General features: G+C 43.8%; 1 protein-coding gene across 1 annotated transcript; it reads left to right on the top strand.

Annotated features, from left to right (window-relative positions):
• The first annotated feature begins 19,983 nt into the window (after positions 1-19,983).
• LOC110561047 (histone H2A.Z) lies at positions 19,984-22,301 on the top strand. Its single transcript, XM_021657289.2, has 5 exons — positions 19,984-20,194; positions 20,607-20,684; positions 20,987-21,100; positions 21,454-21,583; positions 21,861-22,301. Exons 1-5 carry the CDS (start codon positions 20,192-20,194, stop codon positions 21,920-21,922), a joined length of 387 nt encoding a protein of 128 aa, XP_021512964.1. The 5' UTR covers positions 19,984-20,191; the 3' UTR covers positions 21,923-22,301.
• The last annotated feature ends 852 nt before the right edge of the window (positions 22,302-23,153 follow it).

Below are 23,153 nucleotides of genomic sequence, written 5' to 3'. Positions count from 1 at the left end.
GGGATGAAACTGGGAGGGGGGAAGGGAGAGGAATAAATGGTAGTGAAAGAAGAACCCACGAAGTAGCAAAGACCAGATACAAGGTTCAAGTTTTGTTTTGTTTTGCTTTCAGTGACACCAGCTGGTATCAAGTTGACATAAAACTAGCTAGCACAATAAGAAAGTAAATTTTATTCAACTATTTGTAAACTTTCTACAAGTAACCTTCAGGAGTATACATACTGTTGCAAGGTCAGCCCACCAGAGAACACACCGAGATCAAAGCTGAATAGAAAATCCATCTCAACAGAGAACTTGCCCAAATTATGCAGCCCCAATCCTAACAGTTCTTTGTCTTTTGTTCACCCCCCCCCCCCCCCACACACACACGAAAACATATCCACATCGAAATAATTCAGGTAGCAAGAGCAGTTATGGAGAAGCAGAAGCCCAATAGCAAGGTTGGTACATTTAGGGACCTTCCTAGATCCTGGAACTATGCACTATGTCTTTGATGGATTAGATCTTTGTTCCTGCTTTGGCAGGTGCTAGAGCCTACGTGCTGGGTTTTAAAGTAAAAATGGTGCCTCTAACAAGGCAGCAGCGCTGCTAAGGTCTGGGGCCTGTTAACTATAGTTGTCTAATGGTCTGACTCTTGCTAGGTCCAGCCAGGACAGCCCACTCCCAAGACTATCTGGGCAACAGAAGGTAGACCCCATTGACTTTCACATTTATATTATTAAAAAAAAAAAAAAGAGAAAAAAAGAGAGGAAGAAGAGGAGATGCTGTTAGCTAAGTAGAGAACTCGGGGTAGAGAGGGCGGATGTGGAAAAAGCAGATGAATATGATCAAAATACATTCTATGAAAAATTACTATAAACACAACTTAAAAAAAGCTAGCACTGCATTTGTCCACTGATCCAATCATTTCAGTGATGAAGATATGTCAGCAACATACCACATGCCTCTTGCTGATTCATTAGAGAAGAAATTTTGGTTTTTATCTTCAAGATACTTCGTAGTTTTTAAGTCAGCCATTAAGCAATTTAACATTTATTTACACATTAAAAATATTTTTTAATAAAAAAATTGTTTACTTGATTTATGTGTGGGCACCTGTCTGAGCTCATGTGTATCATGTTTGTATCTAGTGTCCAAGGAGGCCAGAAGAGTATGCCAGACCCTCTGGAGCTGGAGTCACAGAGAGTTGTGGGTTGGTCTGTGTGGGTGCTGTGAAGTGAGCTCTGGTCCTCCGCAAGAGGAGTATGTGTTCTTAACCACAGTGTGGCCGTGGGTGCAACGCACGTGGAGATAAGAGGACATCCTGTAGACATGGGTTGTTTTCTTCTACTATATAGGTCTCAGGGATCTTCCTCAGTTCATCAGTTGGCAGCAAGTGCCTTTATACACTAAACTATCTTTCCAGGCCATAAATAAATATCTTCCAAAATAGTGTGAATTCTTCTTTGACCTCAAAGAGGGGGTATGAAAAGTCTGTTTGTTTTTCTTTTTCAGTTTTCTATGTGACTCAAAATTATGTTGTAAAAACAACTTTTTCTCTTAATGCAGATTAGCTAAGTCCTTTAAACAATTTCTTAGAAAATTGAGTACAAATAAGCAACAACACATTTACTTAAAATTGAAATATAAAAATGGTCAAAGTAGTCCAAACAGCAGTTAACATGGCCTGGCCCATGTGAATAATTCTTTACCTGCGTAAAATGAAAATTTGTCCTGTTTCCAACATTTGGGCTTGGGCTTTTTTAATCATTGCTGTTTGGTATCTTATGTTTTTATTTGACACTGGGCAGCCTCATCCATCTTGACTGTAGAGTTTTGAACACAGTGAACAGGAATTAGATTACTAAAACATAGACCTTGGTTGCTGAATCATCGCCACCATTTTTTTTTTTTTTCTGGGACATGGAGCAATCCATACTCTTTGACTTGAACAGCTTTGTTGTACCTGTTGTCAATACACACTTCTGAAGCTCCCTTCTCCTCTGTGGCAGATTTCCAGAACTTTTTGAGTGCCTGAGTGTTTCCCATGCCACGGATGTGCTTGTGAAGGCTGCTGTTACACTCCCAGGACCAGCTCGTTGATGTCAGAGCAGCCATTCTTTATCTCTCCGTCCTTCTACGGAGGAGTCATTCTGCCAGCCGTGCTATGCGCGCTTCGTGTCTCCGGAGACAGGAGCTTACTGTGATGTCTCTAGGACTAGCCTCAACCCCCCGGTCCCGCTTCCGTCTCCTGAGTTCTAGGATTACAGATGTGTCCTCCATACTCGCCTACCACTCACCCCTTTTGCTGTTTCATCTTGGCAAGATGCAGTAGGGTTGGCAAAGCGCTTCCTGTAGTTTATGCAAACCTATTTTGCTCAACAGAGGTTGTAATAGTCACAGAGGTTAATTAAAACTGTGTGTCAAATGGGCAGTATCAATGTCAAATCTGTTTTCTGAATTCAGTTTTTCTCTTTTGTTTCTCTGATGCACCATTTCTTACCTTTCACAGTTCATGTTGGTTCCCTGTGAATGTTTACACAAAGTTCCCTTGTGTTATTTTAGTAGAGATCAAGCAAAATAAAATTTGCAAACAAATATATTTACACAGATGAATTTAGCTTTTCAAGACAGCCTAAGCCAGCCTCAGACAATGAAATATCATTTTATGTGATAAAAACCAGAGGGGGTTTTGAAGCTAGCCTGGCTGGTTTAAGTCAGACACTGAGGTTGTTCTTCATAAGGGGAAAAAAAAAAATTAAAGACAAGCCACAATCTAAGAACACAGATCCCAAGAAAGGGCAAATTGTGTGACCATCTGGCATTATTTTTTCATCTCTGAACGATGGTACCATCTCCAACAGTCTCACTACCTGCCCTTCCCATTTGAACCCTGTTGGAGATAGGTCCAATGCATGTTACTGGCCCTCAAGATTTGGGTACTCCTATCCTTGTTGTGTAAACCTACCTGATTGGCTGATTAAACACCCTGTACCTGGGCAGGGCAGAATGGGATAGGAGTGGTTAATGTTCCAGGCTTTAGAAGACAGAAGACTCATAGGAAACAGACAGAAGGGAAGAGAGGAGGAAAGAGGAGGCTGTGATGAGTTAATGTGGAGAAGGAATCACATGGGCCTGGAGGAAGAACTCCACTAATGGTGTGGAAAGGCCTAGATGAAGAATAAAAGCAAGTATTTATAAGGTTATGGATGGAAGAGAGTTCAGATGGGGATGGTTAAGGACGATGGCATTGGAAGGGTGCTGGGAGGTGTATGGTGAGGTTACTAAGGCAGCTTTGGTGAAAATCTGCCCAGCCCAAGTAAGTAAGGCAATTATAAAATCTAACAGGTATCTGCCTCTTATTATTTGTGATAGCGGGTTAGACAATACCGCTGTGATAATCTTGGGGTAATAATAAACATAATATAGCCCAACACACTTTTTAAAAATTTTCTACAACAGAACCCCTCTGAGTTTTCAATCAGAGTACTCATCAGTCACCAATATTTTGCTATGTTTTTATTTCTCCAACACCTAATTTTCTAAGTTGACCCATTTGTTTTGAATATAATATTTTAGTTAATTCTTAAAATTTTTCATACAATGTACTCTCTCCCCCACTCCCCACAACTCCTCCCACAGTCAGCCCTACCTTTCTAGCCCTCAACCTCTGTCCTGGCTAGATTTTGTAAACATAAACATAAACCAGGGTTATCTGGAAGCGATAACGGTGAGAAAATGCCTCTATCAAACTGGCCAGTGGACAACTTTGTGTGGTTATTTTCTTGGTTAATGATTGATGTGGGCGGGCCCTAGACCTCTGTGGCCCATGCCATCATAGGCAATTGGGCCTAGAATGTATAAAAAATATAGCTAAGGAAGCCAGTAAGTAGCGTTCCTCCAGTGGCCTCTGCATCGGTTCCTGTCTCCAGGTTCCTGCCTTGAGTTCTTGACCCAACTTCTTTTCATGCTGGATTACAACCTCAAGCTAAAATAAACCCTTTCCCCCCCAACTTGTTTTTAGTCATGATGTTTATCACACATGTAGCAACCTGACATAAAAGATCTTCACGTATTCCTTTTTTTTTTTTTTTTAGGTTGGAATATCTTAATATTGAGAAGTTGTGTGATCTTATCCTATAAGGGGTATTAGGGTGGCCCCTTGGAGTCAGTATAGGACACACCCAGACAACAAATTCTTAACACAAAGATTTATTGCCCCAGAGGGGCAATGTGTGTATACTGTGTGTGTGGAGGGGGAGGGTGCCTCTGGGTTGGACGAAGGCAGACAACAAACAGCAGCAGCAGCAACAGCAGCCATTTTTTTCAGGAATGGGTTTTTAAGGAGAAAAGGGGGGAGTCGGTGATAGGGTAACATGTCCTGGTTGGACATGTTAATCAAATAATGAACTTTGATTGCTGGACCTTGATGTTTTGTCTCAGAAATGAGTCAGTGGCCTAATAAGAAAATAGACGTTGGGGGCTAGCTCTAGGAATGTTATCTAATGGTTTTTAGCAAGGGAGAGAGAAGGATAAAGGGCAAAACCTGGCAGTGCCTTATTTGCTATGCTCAAACCTGTTAGAGAGCCCTTCATGTCCTTAAATATTTTTAGTGTTTTGTTTTGTTTTGATACACAGCCCTGACGTGTGACTGGAACTCACAATCTTCTTGCTCTAGTCTCCCAAGTGCTAGGTCTAGTCTGCTGAATGTTGGAGTAACTGCTATGAGCCATTAGGCACCAAGCTGTGGGTATTTTTAAAACTATAAATGCCAGGTGTGCTAGCACAATCTGTTAATCCCACTACTTGAGAGCCAGGTGGATATCTGTGAGTTCAAGGCTAGCCTGGTTTACATCGTAAGTTCCAGGTCAGCTAGGGCACAGATGAGACTCACTCTCCAATAAATAGATTATTATTAGATAGATGATAGATACAGTTAGATATATGATAGATAAAATAAAAATTTGTTTATTTAATTTGTGTTAAAGGTTAAACCCCAAATTTTAAGCATGAGGTTTGAATTCTAATAATGGATTTCATAGGTACAAGTCTTTCAAAACTACCTTCACATGTTTTATTATTTGGGAGGGCTAAATGCTAATACAAAATCATAGTGGTCTAACACAACCAAAGAGTTGTTGTTCTGGTTTGTGAGATTTCCTTCTATGAACTGAGTCCCACAGATGTGCCCTTGTCTCCTGATGTTTTACTTTTGTTCTTCCAGTGACAGAATACCCTGACAACAGCCGCTTGGAGAGAAAGGCTTATTTTGGTTCAGCTCAGGGATGCACGGTCCCTTGCAGGGAGCAGGTTATGACTGCGGGAACTGAGGGACCTGGTTACATGGCAGTCACAGGCAGGAGGCGGATTGCTAATGCACTCTGCTAACTTGCCCCTTTTTACTGGAGCTGAGCTCCCAGCTGTGAAATGGTCCTATCCAAATTTAGGGTGGGTCTTTCCTGCCTCAATTAACAGAGTCTAGATAATCCTTTACAAACATGCCCAGACTTGTTTCCATGGTGATTCTAAATCCTATCAAGTAGAAAATCCAGACTAACCATGGCCTCTGCCTCAGAGCCATATGTGTGCCACTCTCAAATACAGAAGAGGGCAAGGAGGCATACTTATTTCCTAAAAGCTTTGCTATAGAAACAGCATATCAGCTCCATGCACATCAGCATGAACCAACCACATGCTCCCTCTCTGCTACAGTCCACAGGGAACGGTCAGCAAGAGGACATGGGGCTGCTGAGCAATGGCCCAGCCTCGGCCACTCAGGTCTTCCATTATCTACTTTCTGCTCTTCAGTCTCTTTACCTTGGCAATGATTCTCCTAAGTGAGGTGCTTTGCCCTGTATTAGGCCATGAAAGGTGTGAAACAAACTGAGCCAGGAAGTTCACAACAGTTGTAATCTGTATTTCCGCACCAGCAATTATTCAAAGCAGGTTCAGTTTTTAAGGCTGAATTTTAGGGAGATTTGCCTTCCTGTAAAAGTATGCGGCATGAATAAAAATGCTTTATAAATGCAATTTCAAAACTCACCAGGTGGTGATGGGGCAAGCCTTTAATCCCACCTAATTCTCAGCACTCAGAAGGCAGAGGCAGGTGGATCTCTGACTTTGAGGCCAGCCTGTACTTCAGAGACATAACAGCTCAGTACTACACAGAGAAACTTCGTCTCAAAAAACAAAAAACAATCAATCAAAACCTGCCCCTCACTGTTTCAGGCCAATCCGTTGCCACAGCCAACCAGGAGTAGAATGGCAGTATTCCAAGTCCTAATCATGTGAAATTCCAAGGTCATTAGAAATGAACCTTATGGTCTGAGCTATCCATAAGCAACACTTAGAAACCAACTCAATAGCAACACAGCAGGTAGACCTAATTAATTTATAGTTTTATTTAGTGTGTGTGTGGTATGTGTGTGAGTCCAGGTGTGTGTGTGCCTCTGGCACTGGCATGCCACAGCAGCCTGTGAGTGGAGGTAAGAGTATGTGATGATTTGAATGAAAAAATGCCCCTCTGAGTCCAGGGCATTTGAATACTTGGTTCCCAGTTGGTGGTACAGTTAAGGGGTGTGGTCTTGCTAGATGAAGTATGCCACCTGGGGTAGGCTTTACTTGTAGTTTTGTCCTGTCTGCTTCCTGCTTGTGGTTGCAGATAAGAGCTCTCAGCTTGCTACTCCAGCAGCCATGCCAGCTGCTTTTCTGCCATGATGGAGTCTTATCACGCTGCAATCATAAATCCAAATAAACTCATTTACAAGTTGCCTTGGTCATGGCATTTTATCATGGCAACAGAAAATTACACAGAGAACAGCTTTTAGGAGTTGGCTCTCTCCCTCCACCGTGGGTTCCCAGGGAGCTCAGGTAGTCAAGTTTGTGCAGGAAGAGCTTTCACTAGTGGAGCCACCACACCAGCCCAGGGTAAACATTTTAAAATGTTGCTTGTTTAAGTTCTTAAGCCTCGATGCATCTGTAAATGATGCTACTGTAAATGACTTATTCTAATGCTATTGTCACCGATCCCGTTTTTATTTTTTGTTCTTGGCACCCCATGCTTTAGATGGTCATATGTGGAAGTATTGTACATTTATACACTTATGTATAATGTATAATGTGTATCTCATACATACATGCACTCTGTCTTCAAGTTTTCTACAGTTCACCATGCTGACTGATCCTTTCTTCAAATGAGTAAGGTTTTTTTACTACATCACAAAATTTGGGGCTGGTGAGATGGCTCAGAGGTGAAGAGCACGTGATGTTCTCCCAGAGGACCCAAGTTCCGTTCCCAGCAGCCACATCGTGGGGTTCACAATTGCCTGTTGCTCCAGCTCCAGGGGATCCAATGCCCTCCTCTGGCCTCTTCCGGAATCTGCACACAAGTGGCATACATTAATGCAAATGCATATATGTATTCATTGATCTAAACAGAAAACAAATCTTTAAAAAAAAAAAAAAACAACACAAACTAATGGCATGAAACAAGCACTCCTACATTAGAATGACACAACAGCACGGACTTGCTTCATTTTTCCTACAGTTTATAAAATATACACATTTTCAGCTTAGTTTGAAGGAAAAAAAAATGAATTGTTCCTTGTTTTTGTTTCTGATTTGGGGGAGGGGTTAGCAGAGTCTCAGGGGTCCAGGCTGCCCTTGAAATCCATATATCGCCAAGCACAGCCTTGAACTCCTGATCCTCCTGCTTCCTTAATTCTGGAATTGAAGGCATGTAATATTTTGCTAAGCTGTGCTTATTGTTATTGTCTTTATTTTACTTTGGTTTTGCTTATTTGCTTATTGTTTTCTGAGACAAGGTCTACCAATGTAGCCCTGACTGGACTGAAACTCACTCTGCAGCCCAGGCTGACCTCAAACTCACAGAGCTCTGACTGCCTCTAGTGTTGGAATTAAAGACATGTGCCACCATACCCAGATGTTGTTATTTAAAAAGATACTTAAAAAGAAAAAAAAAATTTGAGTCAGGGTATCACTGTGTATCCCCAGTTGACCTGGAATTCTATAGAGACCAGGCGTTAAACTCAGAGATCCTCCTGACTCCTGAGTGTGGGAATTAAAAGCATGTGCCACACTCCAGGCATTTGTTTTAAAAATATTCATGTTATTTGGGGGAGGGGTTGGCAGAATCTCAGGAGTCCAGGCTGCCCTTGAACTTCACATATAGCTAAGCACAGCCTTGAACTTCTGATCTTCCTGCTTCAGCTTCCTTAATACTGAAATTGAAGGCATGTAACACTGTGCCCAGCCTTGCAAATATGCCTGTGTGTATGTGTGTGTGTATGATCGTGTGCGTATGCACATCAGTGCAGACACTTGGAGGCCAAAAGAGAGCATTGGATCCCCTGGAGCAAGGCTTACAGGCAGTTGTAAACTGTCCAAAATTTGGGCTGGGTTCTCTCTGCAAATGGAGCAAGCCATTTTGACCAGAGCCATCTCTCCCATCCTCATTTTTTATCGTTAAGATAAGCACACTGTTTTAAGATAGGATATTAAAAAGTAAACAAAGAGACGGTGTAGATTGTTATACCCAGTTCCTGAGCCCCCAAAAGATCTACAGGAATCGACTCCGTTGCAAAACACATGAGGGTCTTTTTATTGTAAATTACAAGCTGCAGCTTGGGCCCACAACACCCACCGCCAAAGCGGTGGGAGCTGAGCACGCTGCGCCCAGGTAGGGTGATATATAGATTCTGATTCCTCCCAGCATGCCCAAGGCAGGGGCAATTCCTGCCTGGCAAGCATCTATTGGTAAAAATGCTACATTTTGAATTGATTGGCTATAGGAAGGTCCCCAGACCATAATGACCTGATGTCCCTCCCTAGGGGGAATGGGCCAGTTTCCTAGCAACTGTTATCTTTAGTGGGTGGGGAAAGAATGCAGTAAGGCGGTCCTTCCCCTCAGGGCATTACTAGACCTCCACCCACATAGTTCAGGCCTTAATAATAGCTGCTAATTTTTAATTTTTGATCTCTCATAGATGTCTACATCCTGTGGTGAAATATGATAGACAGTTTCTGCCTACAGAAGTTGGACTGATCTATTAATGGAGGAAGAAATCTCTGCTTCCAGTTAGAATTCTGTCCAGTTGGGGTTTGCTGAAGAAATTAATTTTTTACAAAATGTCAGGACACTAGAGGACCACAGAAACAGTGTTCTTCTGAAAACTGACATTGATCTTTTCAAAGCTGGACAACTACATGCTTTGCAGATTGTTTGCACAGAGGGTTGAGCCTGGTGGCCTTGGTGCATGTGTGCGTGTACACACATACACAACTGCACCCCCCACACCTGCAATCCCAGCAAACGACAGGTACAAATAGGAAGGTCTATGGCACAAGGTTGTCCTTGCGCACGTAGCAAGCTGCAGGTCAGTAGGGGCTGTGTGAGAATGAGGGCTTCTAATGTAGCAGGCACACATCCTGCCTCTGAGATGCGAGTCCTACTCTCTGCTTCCTATTTCTACAGATGGTTTGCTACTGTGTACACTAGACCACTGCCTGTCAGCTCTATTCTGAAAGGTTGTGGGAACATTAGGTGGGGCCTAACAGAAGAAAGCACACCACAGAAACAGGTCTTGAGGTTATGAGCCACCCCCTTTTTATTTCATCTCTCCTTCCTGGTCTGAAACCTGTAACAAGCTGTCCTAGCTTTAAGCTCTGTTGGTCAGGAGCAGCGAAGTCCTCCCTGCCCTGATAGACAGTATCACCTCAAGCCATGAGCCACAGTGTCACCTCCCCCCACCCCCAGTGGTTTCTTATGGGTATTTGGTCAAAGCAATGAGAAAAGTATCCAATACACATTATGAAACTAAGTAATTTGAGTTGAATGTTTTTGTCCCTTCTCAACTCACCCATGAAATTTAATCCCTGTGATGGTTAGAGTTCATCAACTTGATACAAAGTGGAGTTACCTAAGAAAAGGGAACCTGAGTTTAATAACCGCCTCCATCAAAGTGGTCTATGGGCATGCTGATAGGGATTTTCTTGATTAATGAGCAATATAAAAGGGTACATCCCATTGTGGGCATGACACCCCTAAGTAAGTGGTCCTGGGTTGTATAAGAAAGCAAGCTGACCAGTCATGAGGAGTGAGCCAGTAATCAACATTCCTTGGTGGTCTCTGCGTTAGTTCCTGCCTTGATTTCCTGCCTTGCTTAATGATGGACTGGGACAAGCCAAATAAACCTTTTTCTTCCCCAAGCTGGTTTTGGTTAGCATTTTCTTACAGTAAAAGAAACCAAGTTTGAACAGTTCCCTGTGCATCAGTGAGGAGAGTGATGTGTCATGAGAGATCCATCCTCGTAAGATCAGATGCACTTATGAAGGGTCTTACTGAGGAAGCATGTCTTTCACTCCTTCTCGCCTGAACACGACTCCTTCCTGCTAGGGGATGCAGTATGGTGGCGCCAACTTGGTATTAAAAAGAATGCCACCAAATAGGTTAGAATTCTGGAGTCTTGATCTTCATCTTCCCAGCTTCCAGAACTATACAGAGCCAAGAGAAAGACATACGGAGAGCAGATGGGGGGCTGAATATGAACAAAATAAAATTATATGTATGTATTTCCTTATGTGAAAATGTCATAATGAATTTCCTCAGTCAGCCCTTAATATAAGAGTTTGTCAATAAATGAAAACAACATTTATTTTGTATACTAACTTAAAGTATTAATAAAAAAATAAATTACTCAGTCTCAGGCATTTTTCTGTAGCAGCAAACAATGGATGAAGATATCCTATGTCCTAGTCAAGTATGGTTGTGTTATGTCTGTAATCTCAGGATTTGGGAGATGAACATAGGAGGGTCATGAATTCAAGGCTAATCCTAGCTACAAAGAGTTTAGACCATCCTGGGCTATGTGAAACTTAGTCTTAAAAAATAAACATTGAAAAGGTGTGATTGTGCACACCTTTAATCCCAGCACTCAGAAGGCAGAGGCAGGAGGATCTCTGAATTTGTGGTCAGCCTGGTCTGGTTCCAGGACAGCCAGGACTGTTAAACAGAGAAAGCCTGTCTCAATAAACAAGCAAACAACAACAAAACAAAACAATCCATATCTATGTCCCATATATATATATATGGCTTATTAGAATGGCTTCCAGGCTGTGGTCTGAGAAGTCCAACAATGCCTATCTCCTGACAGAAAGGCTGTTCAATCCTTGATAATGGATGTTTCAATAGACCCAATCTAGTGCTAGAGTCCCAAGGAAAGTCCTAAAGAGCTGCCAGTTTTCACTCTAAGAAATCCCAAAGGAGTTTCTAACAGCTGTGAAAGAATGCCTCAGGAACTTGCCAGTGAGAGTGAGGACAAGCAGGCAAAAGGCAAAATCTTCCTTCTTCCAAGTTCTTTTGTGTTGGCCACCACCAGAAGATTGAGGGAACTTTTCCCAACCTCAAGTGATCCAGATTTAGGGCGAGTCTTCTCGCTTCAAATAACCCATTCAAGAAAACTCCTCATGGGTGTGTCTAGGTACTTGGGTTTTAGTTATTTCTAGATATAGTCAAGTTTACAACCAAGATTAAACATTACACCATGCTTTCAATCTCCTAGGAATGAGTTTATCAAATATGTAGCAAGCAAAAGTAAAAGAACAAACAGCAAGTAGCAGATAGACAGGAAAACATTTCCAAATCAGGTACTTATGACATCTATCTATCAGAGATGTCCGGGGAAGCCTACCTGAGACAGCCCAGCCGTGCTGGAGTGTCTGGCTGAAGGATAATACAGGCAAAGAGCAGTGTGGGAGTGATGCTTTTGTGCACTGTGTAAAGATTATCCTTGTATATTCAAATGCTGATTTCTGTGCCAGTGCAGATCTGATTCAGGAACTTTGAAACTGTAATGTTTATGAAGCATTTCCTGTCATTGCCTCAATGTCGTGTAAATATTGTTCTCCATCACTTTCAGATTACCTGATAGCGTTTGAACCTAACTGGCTGGCAGAACAATCTAGTGCTGTCATGTATTTCGCTGCTAAGGGGTGTTATATATACTATAGTATAATGTATGTCTCTGTATTCCATCTTGATTATGTGGAGCAAAAAGGAGACAACAGAACAATGAAAACTGTTAAGAATCTACAATCATCTTGTTGTGTTAGAAACATTGTATTCGTGGAGAAGATAAATTATCTGGGAAGAGTTATAAAATACTAATATAGACAATTAAGATCTTATTTGAGAAAATAAGAAAATAATGTCAATGCATAGATATATTTCTCTATATCCTATAACTCCTAAAGATCAGCATTAATATATATACCCAATATTAATAAAATATCATGGGGCATAAAGACCATTTTTGTTAAAATGGTAAATGTCCAAATTTTCTGAAACTGGTATATAAATAAATAAATGTATATATATGTGTGTATATATATATATATATATATATATATATATATATATATAGTTAGTGTGTTAAATCTTTTGTTTGTTCTGTTGTTCAAAACAGGGTTTCTTTGTGTAGCCTTGGCTGTCCTGGAACTAGCATTTTTTGTTGGTGGTGGGGTTTTTTGTTGCTGTTGGGTTTGTTTTGTTTTGTTTCTGTTTTTCAAGACAAGGTTTCTCTGTGTAGCCATGACTGTCCTGAAACTAGCTCTGTAGACCAGGCTAGTCTCAAACTCACAGAGATCTGCCTGGCTTTGCCTCCCGAGTGCTGGAATCAAAGGTGTACACCACCACCACCCTTTTACTTAGTTAAAAGAGATTTCAGAGGGGGTGGAGACATGGATCAGTAGCTAAAAACACAAGACTGCTTTTCTGGGGGACTTAGGTTCAATTCCCAGCACTAACAGAGTGGCTAACAACCATCTGTAACCCTAGTTCGAGGGGACTCAGTGCCATCTTTTGGCCTTCACAGGTATCAGAAATACATATGGTATACATACATACATGTAGGCAATGCTTCCGTAAACATAAGACAAAAATAAAATTAAGACAACAAATAATAAATGTTAAAAATTAAGAGGATACGATCAACTCCATAATCTCCGAATTTTATCTTCTTGATGTGAAGTCTAGATTGAGTAGATTTTGCTGGTTATCTTTACAACTTACGGCTTATATTTGTGAATTGTATGCATCTGTACTCAGGAGAAGTTGCTATAAACACATGGCTTTAGTTTAACCACTTAATGAAATGGTACTCTTAAGGCCTAAGGTAGTTTGTGTGTATGTGAGGAACCTGGAAGAGCTATAGCTACTGTGACATGGAAGTTGATGCATCCATCTATATGTTCTTACTTTATTAAGCCCTTTCACAATCATGTAGTTGGTTTGTCCGATTTTGTGAGCTCTTTAATAAATGCAGAAACTATGGCTCAGAGCTTGCTTTACTTGAGGCCATGTAGAATGTGAGTGGCTGTCTAGTTCTTTTATTCTCAGTCAACATTTTATATTTTACCACATTTTGGAATTCAGTTAGTGACAGATGAATGAGTCCTTAAAGTGCCGCCACCCCATGTCCTAAGAGAATCAAAATTCTGACATAAATTTCCTGTTTAGAAATTCTGCCATTGTCTATAAATGTTAATATCCTTTGAAATAGCTTGGAAATCTGTTCCTCTCTGCTTAAAAATAGACATTTAAAGCAAGATGCAGTTGAGAAATTTAGAATTTCCAAGTGTGACATTGTCTCAAATTCTTTACATGAAAAGCTAAGGACAATGCTGGCACCTCAGAGAACATAGTAACTGCAAATAGAAGCCTGTCTTTTAGAAGAAAGTTGTTAAAGTCCATAATAGTGGGACTACTTATTTCATATTAATTTCTATTTTTGTGATACAACAGTTTGTTACACTTGTAATTGTGGGGTTGGGACTGTATCTGTGTGGAGTACTTGCCTGCCAGGTGGGAGGCCCTACGTGGGACCTCGGCACCATACAATACAAAACTGGTATAGCACTGAAAAGTGTACACATATATACATGTAATATCATAATCATAACTACAGCAAAAATAACCCCCAAATAGTAACACATTTGCATCAGACCTTTTTCAGCCCAGGAAAAGGAGTGGGAGATCACCAGACAATTACTGTGAAAAGAGGATAAGCTAATGTTGTTTTCTACTCTGAAAGAAAAAAAAAAGCTCTTATTACTGTATTAAACTAGCTAGGGGTGTTAGTTGGGGTCTGGGGGACTCGGTTGTACATTTATTAGTTCCTTTCCTGTTGCTGTGATAAAGACCATGACCAAAACAACTTAGAGATGAAAGAGTTTATTTTGGCTTACAGTTCCAGAGGGAGAGTCCAAAGTGGCAGGGAAGCATAACAGCAAGTGGCAGGCATGACGGCAGGAACAGCAAGCAGAGAGTTCATTGTCAGAAGCAAGGAAAAGGCAGAGAGTTCCAACTGGAAGTGAAATGAGGCTTCTATTTTCAAAATCCATGCCCTGTGTCATACTTCAGCAAGGCTGCACTACCTGAACCTTACCTAACAGGGCTAGCAAATTGGACTAAGTGTGCAAATGCTATGAAGGACTGTGCTGGTTAGTTTTTTGACAATTTGACAAAGCTAGAGTCATTTGGGAAAAGGACTTTCAATTGAGAAAGTGCTTCCATACAGTCTGCCTCTAGGCAAGCCTACGGAGCATTTCAATTAGTGATTGATATGGGAGGGATCAGCTTACTGTGGGTGATGCCAACCCTAGGCTGGTGGCCCTGAGTTCTTTAAGAAACCAGACTGAACAAGCTATGAAGAGCAAGTCAGTAAGCAGCACTCTTCCATGGCCTCTGCATCAGTTCCTGCCTCAGGTTCTAGCCTTGAGCTTCTATTCCAACGTCTTTGGATAACTATGAACTGTAAACTGAAACAAATCCTTTCCACTCCAAGTTGGCCTTGCTCATGGTGTTTTATCATAGCAATAGAAACCCAACTAAGACAGGCCATTTTCACTCAGACCACAACATTCCACTTGCTGGTCCCCGTGTGGACAAGTCATAATGTCAAATATGTTTAATCCAACTTTTACAGTCCCATAGTCTTTCACAGTCTCAATACAGCTTAAAAGTCCAAAGTCTCTTCTAAGTCTCAAGGCAATCTCTTAATTGTAACACCCTACAAAATTAAAAAGCAAATTACAAAGCCACACGTGGCGGTGCACGCCTGTAATCCCAGCACTCAGGGAGGCAGAGGCAGGTGGATCTCTGTGAGCTTGAGGCCAGTCTGGTCTACAAAGTGAGTCTAGGAAAGCCAAGGCTACACAGATAAATCCTGTTTAAAAACAAAACAAAACAAAAACCAAACAACACAAAAACAATAAAAGCAAATTATATCCTTTCAACATGCTATGGTATAGAGTATACATTACCATTCCAAAAGAGAGTGGGGACACTGTGATGGCTAAAGTGATGTTTTAACTTTAAATTACTGTGCTTAAGAGATTCATAATACAAACTTGCCTCAAGCTTGTAAGTCCCATGTTGTTTTTAACAAAATTTCAATCCTTTGATTTTTACCAATAAAAACTCAGGAGCCAGATGTTGGGTCCCCAAAGAAGCACTCTCCTTCTCCATACCATCTCAAAAACACCTCAAGGGGCTGGAGAGGTGGCTCAGGGTTAAGAGCACTGATTGCTCTTTCAGGGGATGAAGGTTCAACTCCCAGCATCCACATGGCAGCTCACAAATGTCTCTGTCTGATTCAGGTCATCTGAATATCTGAATACTTGTGTGATACCCTCACACAGTCATACATGCAGGCAAACCACCAATGTGTATAAAATACAAATAAATAAATTATAAAAAAATCCTTCAAACTCACTCTTTCTCCCTTCTATTTCCTATGAGTCTCTCTATCCATCCTCCTGACTTCCTCTTCCTCTCTGTTTTTTCCCCCTATGTTCACTCCCTGTCAGCTGGTTGCTTGCTCTGCTTCTTGACCTAAGGTTGACTTTTATTTAATTCTGTTTACAATATTCAAGCAGAAAGCTGTTGAATTAAAGATGTGTGCTAGGGCTGAGCCACGCCACAACTAGAAACAGGTTTTTCCAGTATGCAACACAATCTTGGGGTTCACAGAGTGATAAAACATCCTGCAACAGCCCCACTTGCCTAAGGAAAGACAACTTCCTGGAACAAGCCTTGTGTTTTCACTTCTGTAAATAAGCTCGATTGTTCCCTCGCACAGGATGTGCCTGATCACACACAGGTTGGGGGTATGTCAGGGTGTATGCTTGCCCCCGACTGGACAAAGGTGGGAAGTATGTAGCCTTGTGGGTTTTGCTTTTATAAATCACTGACTAATGTAATTTGCAGCCAGGATCTGGAAATCCTGGGTATGGACCTGGCTAGGGTCCATTGTTCTGGCTAGTACTTCATAAAGCTTGCTTCAAATTTGGCTCAAAAATTGTGGTAGTGGTCTTATTCTTGCCCAGTGGGATTAACAACATAACGAAGAAATACTGGCCCAAAGTGAGATCAAACACAACAGGGCAAATACCAAATTCTGTAGTTCTATTTCCAGTATCAAAGGCTCCAGCCCTCCAGCTTTGCTGTCTACAAAACATAGCTCTTTCTTGGGCTGGCTCTATTCCATGTATGCTGTTCTCCCTGGCAGGCTTCCTACAGTCAGCATGACTCTTAGCACTACTGTCTTCCAGGCTCCTACTATGAATGTTCTACTAAACTCCACTTACACCATGCCTTCATTTTTGTAACCCAAAGTCCCAAGGTCCTCAAAAAACAAAACAAAAAAACATGGTTAGGCTCTATACAGTAACAACACTCTGAGTACCAACTTCTGTATCAGGTACTTTTCTGTTGTTGAGATAAATACCATAGCAGGTGGGTACGGTGGCACATGGCTGTGATTCTAGCACTCAGGAGGCAGAGGAAGGAGGATCTCTGGGAATTCGAGGCCATCCTGGTCTACAAAGCCAGTCCAGAACAGCCAAGGCTACACAGAGAAACCCTGTCCTGAAAAACCAACCACCCCCAAAACAAACAAAAAAGGAGAACAAATATCATAACCATGGCAACTTTTACAAAGAGTTTATTTTGGCTCACAGTTCCAATGGAAAAGTCTCCATCAGGGTGGAAAGGCATAGAAGCAAGGGGTAGGGATGGCAGGAGAAAAAGGAAGCCAAGAGCTCACATCTTTAAACTGTAAGCATGAAGCAGCATGAACTTAATGGAAGTGGGGTGAAGCTTTTAATCCCAAAGTCTGTACTCAGTAGCATCCTTCCTCCAGCAAGGCTGCACCACCTAAATCTCCCCAAAATTGAGATCAAGTTGTTTGAATGCCCAAGACTATGGGTGACATTTTTTTATTCAACAACATTGGCATACTTTGGGTGGCCTTTATGCTTGCTGTCACCACATCAAAAGAAGCAAAAGTACTACTCAGGGAAAACAGATTAGGATTATAAATTACTTTTATGTGTCCTTTTGTTTTAATCATATCATGACAAAAGCAAGGCTTATGAAAGACAGCATTTAATTGGGGGCTTGCTTACAGCTTCAGAGGTTTAGTCCCTGATCATCATGGCAGCAGGCAGGATGGCATGGGGCAAAGAACTTTCATCCTAATCTGCAGGCACACAGAGATACTGGGCTCGGCTTAAAGTTTTTAAACCTCAAAGCTATCTCCAGTGACGCCTCTTCCAACCAGGCCACACCTCCTAGTCCTTCCCAATCAGGTCCACTAACTGAGGACCAAGCATTCAAATATATGAGCCTGTGGGTTGATTCTCTTTCTAACCACTATACCTCCCTCATTATCCTTATAGAATATTTGTTTCTTGAGCAATTGCTGTGAATTAAGCACAGGCTACCACATGCTTGGCATGCCTTTTTCCTTAATCCTTTAACATCTGTGTGAAAAGGTGGCATATAGGTTAACCTTTCAAAAGGTCAATAACTTTTTTTGAAACACATGGTAGTAAGCACCTATAAACACAGCATATAGAATGCAGAAGAATAAGGACCCCAAGTTTGAATTCAACCTGATATATATAGAATGGTTAACCTGGCCTACAGAATTAAGATCGTGCTTTAAAAACAAAACAAACCAAACAAAAAAACACAAAAATCCAAGGGAGTTAGAAATAAGATGACACAGTGAGGAAGACGCATTGCAGATTTCATGTGTACTTCCTAGTGAGTTTATTTCCCTACCACTGTTCATTGAAGAGACAGTAAACTCTGCTAGCTGGATTCCATAGCAAAAATGCTTGTGCAGACTTTTCTAGAGAATGAACTGAGGCTAATTGTGAGGTAAACATCAGGAAAGCTCATCAGAAGCCAAGGTTAACTGTCACGCTGGGCTTGGCTCTATACTTTTTTTTTTTTCTTTTTTTTAAAGACAGGGTCTCACTGCATCCCTGGCTGTTCCAGAACTCACTGTGTAAACAAGGCTGCCCTCGAATTCACAAAGATCAGCCTCCCTCTGCCTCCTCAGGGCTGGGATTAAGGAGGTGGGCTGCCACCAGCACAGCCGGCCAATCCTTAAGGTTTTGAAATAGACTCTGTGTGTAGCATCGACTGGCTCTCTGGTGTGACTGTTCTGACGCAGCCTCCAGGGTGCTGCGATTGCAGGAGCTTACAGTTGTTTTCTTTTGTTGTTTTTGTCACATGATGGCATCATTATAATTCTTTAGTTCCAAAAATAAGCCTTGGCATCAATAAGGTTGGCAGCCTCTTCTCTATCAGAGAAGTCCTCTAATGTCATAAAAATCTTTCAAACTAGAGCTCACAATAAAGCAGGGTTTATGCTTCAAAATTCTCTCCACGTTACTATTCAATATACCATTTAATATACTGCTGAGCCGGCGAAATGACTCAACGGGTAAAAAGTTCTCGCTGTGCAAGCCTGACTACCTGAGTTCCATTCCTGGAACCCTGGAAAGACAGAACTCGCTCAAGTTGTCTGATTTCCACAAAATCGTCGTGGCATGAGCATCCACTCTCATTGCCACACAATAATGTCAATTTAAAACTGTTACATATTAAGTGCTGTAAATAAGTAACATTTGGATCATTTCGGCCTCCAAGCAGGTCAGTCATGTACACAGGTGTTGTCGACCTACTAATTGCAAGTGTAACTGGCTGGCATCAGGACAGTACCCGGTGGGGGCTTTTTTTTTTTTTTTAAGCCCAGCATTTGTAATTGATTACATGAGCCATCTGTAACTGCTTGTGAATCATGTTACAGTTACCCCACTGACATTTACCAACATTCGTCAAGTGGCAAAATGTTTAGTGTGGGGAAGCTGACACATAATAGCTTTCATGTTTCGATAAATCAACTTTAGACACTAGGCTACAGGCGCATCCCATTGATGTGTGGAGTCTCCGTAAAAAATATGGCTGATGACTTCATTATAACAACGCTTCATCCTAAGCTTCCTGTGTTGGGGACAAAATTACTTGTTATCACCAAGGTAACCTGAGACCCCACGGCTGTTGTGAGACAGGATGAGGTGGTGGGGGTCAAAAGAGGTGAGAACAGCCGCGGAGGAAGACGGAAAACAATCAACCTCTGGGGGTGAAGAGCTCCTCAGATCGGGGAAGTGGTTCACCAGGCCGGCCCGAGCGCTTCCCACTGGACGCCTTCGAGCCAACTTGTCAGAAAGGAGGAGGCGGAAGGAAGCCGAGATAAGCGGAGACCGGCGGGAGGGAAACGGCGAGGCCTGGCTCGTCGGCGAAGGGCCAGGCTAGCCCGGGAGGGGAGCTCACGTGGTCTCCGGAGCCTCGCGGGGGATGGGGCTGGCGGGAGGGGTGCGGCGGGGAGGACGCCGGCGCGCGCCCCTCCCCGGCCTCCCAGCTCCTCCCTCCGGGCACGTGACGCCACCGTCCGCTCTCTCGGTGGCGCAGCGCTCTGTTTCTGCCCTCCCGCCGCGGCGCCCTTCTTCTCCCGGTCCCGTCCCGCCGCCTCCCCCACTCTTCCCATACCAGCCAATCACCGCTCGAGCTCGCGAGCGCCCGCCCCGCCACCCCGTTCCGCGCTCTCCCATTGGCCGGAACCTCAAGGGCGCATCCCGAGGGCGGGCGGCAACCATTGGTGGGCCGAGCCAGCCCGGGTTCCCGGATGAGGGAACATTCTGCGGTATAAAGGGCGCGAGGAAGGCGGGAGACGGCGCAGTTTGAATCGCGGTACGACGGAGGAGTGGGCGCCGGGATCTCGCTGTGCGTCCGCCTGGCCTCGTCTCTTCCTCGCTTATCCGAGCTTCAGCACAGTCCGAGATGGTAACGTCGACAGGGACGGCGCGGCCGCCGCGGGCTGCGGGCTCCGAGCGGGCGGGGCCGCCGTCCCCGGGGCTCGGGGAGAGGCGGCGGCGGCGGGTGGGAGCGTGCGGAGACGGGGTCGGGGCGAGCGGAGGGAGGTGTTTCGTGAGCCCGGGGCCCCGGGCGGGAGGCGACGGTTGGGGGGCGCGCACGGCGCAGCCTGGAGCCGGCGCGGGGGCGCGCCGCGGCGGCGGGCGCGCGGCGGGGGTCGGTGGGGAGGAGGCGGGGGCGAGCGGCGGCCCGGGGACCCCGGCGGGCGGAGCGCGCGCGCCGGCCTCCGGGACGCGCCGCGGTGGGGGAGGGGCCCGGCCGCCTGGGTAATCCTATCTCTGCTCCGTCCCTCCCGGGCTCGCGGGCGTCGGCGGCGCCGCAGGCTGGCGGTAAGGCTGGAAAGGACTCCGGAAAGGCCAAGACAAAGGCGGTTTCCCGCTCGCAGCGAGCCGGCTTGCAGGTAGGTAGCCGCCGCCGCAGTCGGGCGAGCCGGCCTTTATCTGTGCGCTTCCCCCCCCCAACCCCCCGCTTGTTTGTCGGCTCCCCGCACGGGTGTTCCATCTTTGCGTGGGTGATGTGTCGCGACTCGGCCCGCGGAGACGGTGGATCTCGGGGTGGCGGGGCGTCGATCGCATGTGTTGCCTTGCTTGCCAGGGCGCGCGTTGGTGCACCAGCGTCCTCGGCCTTGGCGCGCACCTCGCCTTTTCTATCTCTGAATCTCCCTATCTTTGTGCGTTTTTGTTTGTGCGCCTAAAAATCAAGTTCCCTGTGGGCCGTATTCATCGACACCTGAAATCCAGGACAACCAGCCACGGACGTGTGGGCGCGACCGCCGCTGTGTACAGCGCAGCCATCCTGGAGTACCTCACCGCAGAGGTAAACGGGTGTGCGCCTGTGAGCTGGAAAAGCTTTTGGGGGGGCGGGGGAAAGTGGCGAGGGAAGGAGGAAAGTGATGCAAGAAAACTCCCAGGCCCTGAGCGCGGCGCGCAGACCGAGAGAGCGCTAGAGGGAGCTAGTGTTCAGCCAAGGAGCCTGCTGAGCCAGAGTTTGCTGCTCTTGCAAATGCAATCCCGTGCCCCTTCCATCCTCTGCATACTTTGCATAATTTTGTCATTCAGGTAGCGGGGTGATGACGACAGTTGGTAGATAAACATCGTTGAGGTTTGGTTTGCCTCGATCTTGACTGAAAAGTATGTTGGTAGATTGATCATCAGATTTTTGCCTTTTAGGTACTTGAATTGGCAGGAAATGCATCAAAAGACTTAAAGGTAAAGCGTATTACCCCTCGTCATTTGCAACTTGCTATTCGTGGAGATGAAGAGTTGGACTCTCTGATCAAGGCTACAATTGCTGGTGGTGGTATGTCATCACTAAAACTCATACTGCGTTCCATTTAAGAACCATTGCTTCTAGAAGAGGGCAGTATCTTTTGATAAAGAGTGTTTGAGGAAATCTGTTTTTTCCTGCATCGCTCAGGTTTTGTTAAGACCATTGTTCTTTTAATTAAAATTTTTACTTTCTATTTGATTCTCATGTTTTTAAAAGACCTTTCAAGTTGTAGAATTACCTGCTTTGATTCCTTGTGCTACTTGATAATGTTTCTACGAAAAGTAGAATTAATTTCTTTGTCTCCTAGGTGTCATCCCACATATCCACAAATCTCTGATTGGGAAGAAAGGACAACAGAAGACCGTCTAAGGATGCCTGGATTTCTTATTATCTCAGGACTCTAAATATTCTTAACAGCTGTCCAGTGTTGGTGATTCCAGTGGACTGTATCTCTGTGAAAAACACAATTTTGCCTTTTTGTAATTCTATTTGAGCAAGTTGGAGGCTTAATTAGCCTTCCAACCAACCAAATTTCTGCATTTGAGTCTTAACCATATTTAAGTGTTACTGTGGCTTCAAAGAAGCTATTGATTCTGAAGTAGTGGGGTTTTTGATTGAGTTGACTGTTTTTAAAAAACTGTTTGGATTTTAATTGTGATGCAGAAGTTATAGTAACAAACATTTGGTTTTGTACAGACATTATTTCCACTCTGGTGGATAAGCTCAATAAAGGTCATATCCCAAACTAGTTTTAAATTTGCTTAATAATTGGAACTTGTCTCTTAGATCTCATTCAGCAACAAGTACTTTTTTTTTTTTGCTTACTAATTAAGCAGATCAACAAGTTATAACCCAAATGTTTCTGGTTTTGTTTTTTTACATAATGAGCTGTTAGGATCTTAGAATTTTGGCAGAAGCTGGAGGTGGCACGGGTTTTTTTTTTTTTTTTTTTTTTTTTTTTTTGTCCTTTGGGCAGTTAGAGTAATGGAACACACTAATATCCCAAGGTGGGACAGCTGCTCAGGTACAGACCCCGCGGGTGGAACTAAACTATCTCCACAGAATGAGCTTTGGTGTGGAAGATGATCTTGCTCATAGTGGCCAGAAGACACGGGTGAAATGCTAGTCTCTGGGAATACACTGTCTTCACAGACGAGGCTAACGTAAAAACACTGACAGATCAGTGTTTACACTTGATACAGATCAGGCATGTTGTGGTTACTATACATTGTCCCCTGTCCCTCACTGCAACTAATGCGATGTGCATGGTACTTCCTGAAGCGAATCAGGTGCTAAGCAGCCTATGTAGGTGAAAGAGCTGCTTCCTGCTTTGCAGCGTTACAGCTGACTGAACTAACCAAAAGAGCTCATTGTACCTGCTGGGTAGCAGGAGAGATGTGGGTCAGCAGTGTGGCCCAGAAGGGCAGGGGAACACCGGAGGCTGGGGTTCCACGGCCCCGAGCAGGAACTTCCTGTGCGACCCCAGTCTCAGTCTTTGCCCCATGGGCCCAGAGGCGGGTCCTCGAATCCACTGAAGAGTGAGGGTCCCTGGCCCCGCCCCGATGGCGCGGAAGGCGGGCTAGGTCCCCGGGCCTTCGCG

This window comes from Meriones unguiculatus, chromosome 10 (genome assembly GCF_030254825.1).
Source record: "Meriones unguiculatus strain TT.TT164.6M chromosome 10, Bangor_MerUng_6.1, whole genome shotgun sequence".
Classification (NCBI taxonomy): domain Eukaryota; kingdom Metazoa; phylum Chordata; class Mammalia; order Rodentia; family Muridae; genus Meriones; species Meriones unguiculatus.
The sequence above is the reverse complement of the archived record's forward strand: the minus strand, read 5'-3'. Positions and strand labels throughout refer to the sequence as shown.